Source organism: Aptenodytes forsteri, unplaced genomic scaffold (genome assembly GCF_000699145.1).
Source record: "Aptenodytes forsteri isolate BGI_AS27 unplaced genomic scaffold, ASM69914v1 Scaffold50, whole genome shotgun sequence".
Taxonomy (NCBI): domain Eukaryota; kingdom Metazoa; phylum Chordata; class Aves; order Sphenisciformes; family Spheniscidae; genus Aptenodytes; species Aptenodytes forsteri.
In genome coordinates, this window is record NW_008795126.1 from 679,565 (window position 1) to 689,414 (window position 9,850).

At 46.9% G+C, this 9,850-nt stretch overlaps 1 protein-coding gene across 1 annotated transcript in view; it reads right to left on the reverse strand.

The window, feature by feature from the left end:
* Positions 1 to 6,548: 6,548 nt before the first annotated feature.
* JPH3 (junctophilin 3) overlaps positions 6,549 to 9,850 on the reverse strand; it is a 59,963-nt gene continuing 56,661 nt past the window's right edge. Inside the window, exon 5 of the mRNA XM_009277272.2 lies at positions 6,549 to 7,892. Coding sequence (XP_009275547.1) covers positions 7,812 to 7,892 — 81 coding nt within the window. The 3' untranslated portion in view covers positions 6,549 to 7,811. The remainder of the gene's footprint in view (positions 7,893 to 9,850) is intronic.

Genomic DNA, 9,850 nt, shown 5'->3' on the forward strand with positions numbered 1-9,850 from the left:
AAGGGTTTTTTTTTTTTTTTTTTTTTTTTTTGCCCCCGCTTCCTGACTCAGCCCCTCACCTCAAGGCATCGCTTTCTTTCCAGCAGAGCAGTGCTGTGGTCCATAGGGACAACAGATGGGATACAAGTGTGTCTGTTGCAGCAAACAAGTGATGACTTGAGTTGACACCAGAAGGCACTGGCTGTCCTTGTGCAGGGAAATCCAGGGTGCCATGGGTATTGTTTTGGCGGGGGCATCACCAGGGAACCAGCTCTCAGGAGAGCAGTGCTAGGTTCTGCGAGGCTAATTAGGATGTAATAAAGATTAAATAGAGCAGGCTGCCAATGTGATTTAATTGTCAAGATAAAATCATGTTTGATAGGGAGGCACCTTCCATGCAAAATAACAGGGGAGAGGTGAAAACAAACCATTTATTGATAACCTGGGAAAGAATCCATAGTGCTCACTTGGCTAACAGTGTCAGTTGCCCTGTTGTCCTGTCACTTGGGTTAGTTTACGGTACCTTAATCTCACTGACATTTCATCCTTTGCGTGTGTATGACGTCCATGGCTTTCTGTGCAAAGTTCTGGGGAATCTTTTACACACTTTTTGCCAGATGTACTTTATAATTTGTTGCCTTTTGATCATTTCAAATACAGATAAACACCCCGAAAGAAATTTTTCCCTGAGCTGAAGCCGAGTTACAGCAGTGCCAAGGATGAAGGATAGTTTTGTACAGTGCTGCTGCAGCCGCAGGAAAAAATTGTCCCTCCCCCTTCACTGGTAGAGAGACTGTTGGATGAGGGAACTAGATGCATCAGATGAGCTGGAGTGTGTACAACGATAATCTGAGGCTTTTCCTTTCATCTTTTCCTCAAGGGCTCTGGAACGTAGTCCTGGTTGTGCTCTGTGCCAAGCTAAGTATGACTGGAGAAGGCATAGACTGGAAGAGAGACGCTTCCAAGGAACCTGTGAGTCAGGATGGGTCAATTGTCCCGCTCCTGCAAGCGGCACAGCAGCGTGTTCGTGCGGCCTCCCGTGGAGAGCACATCACCTGCTTCGTAGAGCTGAGGGAGAGGAGGCTTTGGGGGTGGGTTGCAGGGGAGACGTTGGCTTCCCAGGGCTGTCATTGCTCTGCTGGGAGGTTGGGCTGACCTGGGCATTCAGCTTGGTTCAGTTCCTCCCAGAGCTAGGGTTATAGATGAGCCAGCATAGGCTGTCACTGATCACATGGCTTGGTTCAGGAGGCTTTGGTGCCCATCCTTAGGTTGTATGATGAGAGGCTGCTGCTGTGGCAAATTGTCCTGGCCTGAAAATCGAGGCTTAGTTGTCAGCTCTGACAAAACGAGGCTGTAGCACTGTAACTGGAACAGCCTGCGTGGGGACTGAAACCCACACAGCGTCCGTTCTCACTGGAGCGTTTGCAGCCATTGGACTTGAGACAGAAATTAATTCTGGTGCGTCTGCAGCCCACTGCTCAGCAGAATGAACAAGACAAATGCAGCACTCCCTTGAGCCCTGCAGCCAGCGACAGCCGAAGATCTGTCTGGACACCTTGGCCCATCTCTTGCTGGTGTAACTGTGGAAGCTTGGAAGCTGTCACATGTTGGTTGAGCAGATGAAACCTCTGAGAAAAGGTAGAAGTTCTCTGTGGTGGAAACCCAAGCAGGAATGACTGATTATTACTACTACGTTAAGTGCCTACAGAGGAGGTGTGAATGTGATGGGCTCAGCCATGGTCTTAAGAAGTACAAACTGTGATACTTTGATATCAAACTGTAATGGTACTTTGCTCCTCTGAGCATTGGCTGAACGTCCACTGAAGCCTGTTCAGCGTTGCTGGATCAGATATCTGGTCGTTTTTCTTGTATTGGGTCCAAAAGTACCTTAAAGAGGAAGGTAAGTATTTTGCAGGCAGACACATCGGTGAAGTGGCTTGCCTAAAATGATACCCAAGAGAAGGGCCAGGGCTAGAACTTGGTGGAAAACTAGGAACTGAGAAACTCCAGCAGTGTCTGTCATAAGAGTAGTTATTCTTGTCTGACATGTACAAAGAACAGCTTGTACTTTTTTTTAATGTATGAATGCCCAGATAAAATTCAATTATTCCTTTGGCATCCATCAGACCATTGCTTTTGCCCATCTCATTGTAAAGGGATGAACGTATAAACGTTTACGTAGGAGAAAGAGACCTCAGTATGTTGTTATATCTGGAAACAATCAAGCTGTTGGGGATTTTTTCAGCTAAAAGACAAGGCTGAAAGTAATTTTTTTTTTTTTTTACTCCTTGAGGAAAACGTATTCAGTAATCCCTTTTCTTTGGGCCACACACACTGTAATTGCATCGTAAGTAACAAGTGAAATTGGATTCTTCTATTACATTTACATGCACAGCTAGGAAGGGAAAAAGAGAATAAAGAAGAGTGCCGGCTGAAGTGCATTTGAGTTTAGGGGTTGCACAAAAAAGGCCACAGTAGAAGGTTAGTGGTTTCACGTCTAACTCAAGCTTAGCTTGTAACACGTGGGATTGTTTCTCCCCCACATCAGTGTGTGTGTTGAAGTGTGATGAGCATGGAAGCGAATGAACCTTGCTGTGGAGTTTATCAGAGAGCAATCGGGGTAATTGGGCTGACCCAGAGATAAAATGCTGTTTGTAGATGGAAAGACTGTTCCTAGCATCTCTGCTTATGGGATTTTGCTAATAGAGAGGACTTGGTTCAATCACGCTGAGTTGCTGGTCTCCTCGCAGTGCTGCCTACCTGCTGTGGTGGCTTCTGGAGATAAACCAGTCCCAAACTCTTCTGCTGGCAAATCGCTTGTTTGTCAGGCTTGTTGTGCTCTGCACACGCTGGGCTGATGTCGTCCTTCCTCATTTGTCTTGGAGAGAATCTGGATTCATTCTCCATCTGTTTTGTAATGGCAAAACTTCTGCTTTCTTGCTTCAGCAACACCATGGGTGGGTCCAACCAGTACTAAACAGCCCTGAGCATGTTGTGTCTGTCAGCAAGACAGAAAGGCTAAAGACACACACGTTGTTGCGTGGAAACCAGCTGTTGGCCCAACATCTGCAGCATCCCTCATCACAGTAACTTAACGTTAACAACACAGCCCACAGTAACTTAACGTTACAGACGAACAAGGAAAGACCTTTGAAACGTGCTCGACGCTGAAGGGGTTGGGGAGCAGCGCTCCTACTGCTTGCAGGAGTAATTCTCACAGCTCTCCCTTCCAACAAGACCAAACATCTGATACCAAAATGCAGCTGCTGCTGGGGTGGGGGCGGCTGCTCTTATGGAAGAGGTAAGGGGTTGGATGTTGGTGTTCTTATCATGTTAAAACAAGTGAGTCTGTAAGAGAGCCTGTCTAGCCTTGCTAGACTATCAATGCTGTTAATAGTGTACCCAAACTGGGGATAAAAGGAAATAGGCAGATGGTAAGGATTGTGAGTCTACTAGATAGCAGTGTAGTGGAGCAAATAACACCTGTGCATGAACATGAGTCTCTCTAAAGTTTATCTTCCATTGACACTTTTAGATGGGGAATGTGCAACCCACCACAGCATTTCTAAGCCATCCATCCAACAAAAACTTTTGGGCAACGCTCAGCAGCTCTCAACATCTAGGAAGTGACATTTCCTTTAACGTTACGGAGCATGATCTCTGAGATGCCTCGGATGAAGGGACACAGCTCGCCATGTTTTTGAGTTACATATTCAGACCTTTGGGCACTGATTAGTAGCCATGGGGGTTCATTGCCTGTTGAAACTCCCTGGCTTGGCATGGTAATTAGGTGATTACGCATACCCTGGAAAAGCAGGTTGGTGGTAGCGCTGAAGCTAAGTGCCTGTGGGTTAATATTAGTTAAAACAGACCAATAAAAGGAACTCATGAGCTTGAAATGCTTCTGAGGGAAGCATAGTCCCGGTGGATCTGTTACTCAAAAGCACGTATCTAGTGCTTGCTGTACTCAGAGTTGTCTTCAGCAATGGTTCAAGCCTTGGGCTCAGTGCAGAGCTTGTCAGGGAGCCTTGCCGTGAAGGTTAGTGATAGGCAACAAAATGATGGATGCAATTCATGTAGGGGCTGTGCAAGGAGTTGACCCGTTTCCTTACACCAGGAAAACTTGCCACCGTGTCAAGAGTCTGCAAAGACCATCTTCTGTGTGAACAACTTACCCATGTGCGGCAAAGCTGTGCAGCATGGGCAGGAGATCCAGTCCAGCCTCTGCTCTGTTGTGCTTTAGCACAAATCTCTGGAGCCAACCTCACCCTATGACAGTTTTAAAAAATTCCTGCTTTTCCATCCTCCCTTAACTTGCCAAATCCTGTCAGGACATCTAATTAGTCCTTGGGTTTCAATTAAGCCCTTCATCAGCGAAATGACATTATTTCTCCTCTCGCCCCTCCCCTTCTGTTGCAGTCTGGATTTTTTTTTTCCAGCAGTACTGAGGCTTCATAACTCTGCACAAGATAAATAGATGCTGCAACAGCTCAGTATCTCTGAAAGATCAGGCCCTGGAGAGTCCCAACACGCTCAGAGAATCTAGGTCTCGGGTACAAGCAAACCAGACGCCAGATGGGCTGGTGAGAAGCTGACGTGGCAAGAGCAGGTGGAGGATTTTTGTATTCCTTCGTGCTTGCCTTCCCCAAAGATGCGGTGTCAAACCAGCCCATCACTCACAGGTAGGGTCTGGCCGGAGGACCTGCGTGTCCCAATGGCTTTACTGCGCTGGCAGGACGTGGGCTGGTTCCCTGAGCCCCAGCCCCTCCTTGTGTTTCAGGTGCTGCTTGTTCCACTGTAGGAACATAAAAATACCATTGCAGCCTAAAAAAAAAATGATATAAACCTTCAGCTGTTCACATGCATCTGTCGGTGTGGACATAAAACAGCAGGTATGGACAACTTCCATAGATTTATAGGCCACGATGACAGACATTTTAATGTGCCTTAGGTAGATATGTATGAATCCAGGGCTCATAAGACAGGGAAATACACTGAATTACCTCTCTCTCTGGGCTACTTCTCAAGAATATTTCTGGCCTTGGGCAAATGTGAAGAGCCCAGAACTAAGATAAATTGGTTAGCTCCCCATGATTAATAAAGGAATCATTATTTTTAAACACGTGGTTTGGGAGCCAATTAATATCAGTCTTCGGCTATCTTTCATGCTGAACAAGCCTCAGCTCGATGGAGGTTTTATCCCATGGAACAAAGAGATGAAAAATCCGAGTTGCATTTGTGTTTGTACATAACTGCTGGTACGTGGGCAAGAGCAGGAATAACTAGTCGGTCACCAGTGTGAAAAAGCTAGTTGTGAAATCACTAGTACTTTGATTGATAACGAGAGGCATTTTTGTGCTGTTTCATATATATCTAAATATCGTACTGTGTTTGCATGTAACTGTTTAACCTGCTCCTGGCGGGACCTTTGTGTCATGCACTTGAATGTACAAAAAAAGTCCTCGAGAGTCTTTACAAAGAGTTGCAACCAGAATTACAAAACACATGGATGAGTTCCTAGGGCTGCAATCACAACATGTCGTTATTTGGTTCATTTCAAGTATGCAGCAACTATTAAAGAGTAAAAAAGATGACTAAGGACCCAAAAGGAAAAACCAAGAAAAAAAAAAAAGGAAGAGGTACGAAGATGATGGACAGTTACTGTGGAAAATGAAATAAAAAAGTTACTGGGATCTCGCTGCCTTCAGTTATCATTTACCCTGTCCACCCATAGCCCTCTGCCTGAAAAGGGAAAGGAAGAAAAAGGGGAAGAAAAACCGTGACAAGAGGGAATAAGACCATGTAAGGAGAAGAACTGAATTTAACTGGCACATGCTCTAATCCTTAGTTTATTTCTGGTTAAAAATATAGCAATCCAGTGCAGTGTAATAAGAAATCTGCTGAAAAGGTAGCAGAGAAACAGCTAAAACAGAAGCAAAGCAAAGCTGAATCCGCAGGTCAGGGCTGTACCCAACAACTCTGTATGTGAAATGTCAAGGAGGACTTTTTCCCTCCTTCCCAACCCCCCCAGATATATCTGTATATGGGTTTCATCCCACCCTCGGGTTGCTGCCACACTCGCACCCCTTCTCCTGTTGAATGGAGCCGCAGTGGGTAGAACTGAGGGTGGAATTTGGTCCCTGGACGTACCAAATCCCAAACGAGCCATTCAGACTGTACCTGGTGGTGGTGGATCACCGGCAGAGCCGATCTCCGCGGTGGGGAAAGACAGCGTGGGGAGGGGAAGAAACAGTACAGTCGTTTTTGAAAAGCGAGGGGACGTCAGCCATTTCCAAGTGATTGAGCTAAGACCACACTCTTGTGATTGGGACCATAACAGCTGAGAACAGGGATACGGCATCTTTAATGAGTATGCATATTATCAGTGGGGACAGGGGAGGGGAGAAAATCAAGGCAGGCATATTACAAAGATGGTATAAACAAACAAATTAAGTGACATAGAAAAAAAAAAAAGAAAAGAATACATCCTTAGAGGCTGCCATTGCCAATGATGGTTTTTGTTTTTCTTTTTTTTTTTCTTTTTTTTTCTTCTTTTTTTTTTTACAGGGACATGTTGGAAGCTGGAATATACATCCTGCATTACAAAGTGCAAAATACTACATGCTCAGAGCCCAAGCATGATGTCTGAAACAGTCCACAGCAAGATGTAAGAGACAAACCCACCACCCTCTCCCGCCTCTCTGGGACATGCTCCAGTGCTCCTCCCCAGATGCCTTTGAAAAACAGTTTTATCTTATTTTGCTTTATTTTGTTTTATTGTATCCTAAGTGGATCAGAATTGAGCCCTCTCTCCCCAGTCCCTCCCCACCAGTCTGCTCCCCGGCATCTCTGTGCACGCGTGTATTTGGGATGGGATGCTCAAGTAAGGTTGCTCCTCGCATGTTGGCGAGCACGGCACGATGACCAGCAGCTACTCAATTCGTGTTGCTGAAGGTGCTTGCACGTTTTTGGGGGGAATCCGGGTACACATTTTTACCCAGGAGAAATTGTCTGTGAATTAAAAGTAGCACTGGGTGGTTTTCCAGCCTTGCCATGGGGGGGAGCAGCCTGGGGAGGAGGGGTGAAGGCAGGAGGGTTGTGGGGCTACTGCTCACACCTTGTGTTCCCTATTCCCCCCCTGCCCCAAGAAATTTAGCAAAACACCAATTGCTGCTTTGTTTTAAAAACAAGTAACAAAATGGGGCCTATTGCCCTTCTCCCATCTTTCACATCCTGACGGGGTTCATACCTTCCCCGTGCTCCTTCTCTCCTCCTTCTTACAGCAACGTTTCTCCATTTGCGAAGGGAGAAGGAAGAAAAGCCTGATTTTGCTTTTCTCTCTCATTTACTTTATCATTAAAGCTGTTGTGGATTTCCCTGGGACACTCAGCCTGGAGCATCCCAGGACCCGTACATACGTCAAACAAAATCTCCCCATGGTCCCCTCATCTAGTCTCCACTTTGGGGTTCATTACTGTTGTTACGAATATATGTTTTTGGGGTGAGGGGAAGGGAAATGAGCTTTTATTTTGTTGGGATTCCTTCTCATCCTTTCCAGTGTTGGGGGGGCAGAGTGTTGATAGCATTTTGCCATGCCACACAGCATAGTGTTATACAAGCAAAGAATTTTGGCTAAAATCCAAAAAACATTACCCAGGAAAAAAGGCAAACTGTGAGTGAGACTCGATCGTTTGTTGTTCTTCTGTGAAAAGACTTGGAAATTGTCGTAGGACAGTTCGAGTTATGATTTTTCCCTTTTTGTTGTTGTTTGGTTTTTCCCCCCCCCCATTCATACATGTAACTGTTATTTTTGCAAACAAGACAGTCTTGAATTAGATGAAAAAGTTAATAAACAAAATGGCGACTCCAATATTTAGTAAGATCACCATGACTACCAGGATGGGAGCTGAGCCCTGGAAGAGAAAGAGAAGGAGAGGAGTTAGAAGGCACGTTGAAAGTCTGTCTAAGGCTGCTTTGTAGCAGGGGTCGGGCGCTGCACTGGGTCCGGGATACGGCAGGGCAGGCAGGTCTGCAGACGAGCAGGCCCCAGAGAGCACATGTACACCCTCCAGCAAACATCTCAAAGCGCCTGGTAACCCTCACTGAATTTTTGCAGGCTGCTGCCTTAGTGAGGAAGGTGTGAATAAAGATCTCCCTAAGGGGGATGAGGTGAGCAAACAGCAGAAGCGGGGACTAAACCCAGATCTATTGCCTCCGTCACTGTGACAATAAACAGGTCACCCCTAGGTCTTTCATCTAAGCACAATGTCCTCCTAAGGCAGCCGCTTGATTCTGCAAAGGCAGACAAAATCCCTCTCCTGTTTTACCAACAGAAATAAACTGGGCTCTGCCAGGAGCCCCTTTGCTCCCTCCCCATGCTGAGCCATAGCCCAAGGCATTCTTGGGGCCCGCAGCATCCCTGGGAGCACTGTCCCTCTTACGCCCGGGTGAGAGGAAAGCTGCTGGACTTCTGCTTTTCTGAGCCACTTCAACACTTACTTTCTATCCGTTTGCCTCAATAGACACGTATATCTGCAAGTCTTGGGGCAGACTCTGTTTACTGTCATGCATTAGCACAAATGGCATGTAAGTCCCAGTGTGAGCCCCGGACCCAGCGTCTGCCAAGCAGACACATGGATGCACACCCACCAGACCCATCTGGGTTAAGACGGCAGTTGCTCATGGACTCCCCCATGTTGTGCATAGAGGAAATCTGGCCTTAAAAGAATAACTAGAATCAGCTGCTTACCCAGGGTGGTCAATGAACAGGAAAAAAAAAAAAAGATTGTATTGGATCATGTAGCTGTTTGGGGATGGTTTGGAGGAGTCTTCAAAGGACATTTCCCAATCAACATGATTGCTTGTACAGGTATCCTGATAACAGCAGAAGTCAGGCCAGCATACGGTGGTCTATGTTAAGGCAACATTTTGGGAAAGCGATAATAACCTTTCCTGAGGTTCACAGGGACCAAATTAAGCTCCTGGGGTCTGTGTGGAAACCATTGCAGCAACTCACATCACAGCTGGCCTGCGTCAGACACCCACCGTAGGCTGGGTTGAAGCGCACCCCAGAAGCATCCGTTACTTTCCACTGAGCATAAAGGCAGCCCAGATAACTTGTGCTGGACCCGATGAGGATGTGGCTGTTGGACCCTATTAGCGTCCCAGGAACGATGGGAAGAGACCACTCAGCGTCAGGACTGCAGACAACCCTCCCAACGCATCTTTCTGCAGAACACCGGTCAGAAAAACGTCCATCCTGCCACCTTGTCCCTGCCATAAAACATTTGCTGTCCTAAAGTGTTAACGTGGCTGGCATCAGGGTGAGCAAGCGTGTGTGCAGGTAGGTGGTAGCTATTTCTCGGAGTAGCTGGTATCTTCGTCTATTCTTGCTGCAATGGAGCTGCGCCAGTTTTAATCGCCTGGAATGCTTTTCTCTATGCCCCTGTCCTCGTAACAAAGCTCCTGTGGCTGTTGGGTTGGCATGGGGCAGGGGTGGGCACCCTTTCTAAGCAAGTCCTTGTACCACTCTGCAGTGCTGCTGGAAAAAAAAAAAGAAAAAAAGCTCCTTGCTGGCCAGAGATCGTTTCTCTTCTGAGCAGGCTGATTCAGTTCGCATTTGGGAGTGGGTGGGAGAGAGGATGCTGGAGCTTGCTGGAAAGGCATATTTGTAGCTTAGCAACAGGGTCAAAGGAAGCCAACCAAATGGAGGGATTGCGGAGAGCCTCTCCTGGCAGCCAGGTATCCACGCCTGACTGCTTCCAGCAAATCTCTCCGCCTGCACCACGCCAAGCCTTTCAAAGGCAGAAACCACCCCCCTGTTGCCACTCTTTGCCCCCCCCCCCCGGCCCTGCCGCTGCCCACCACCGCC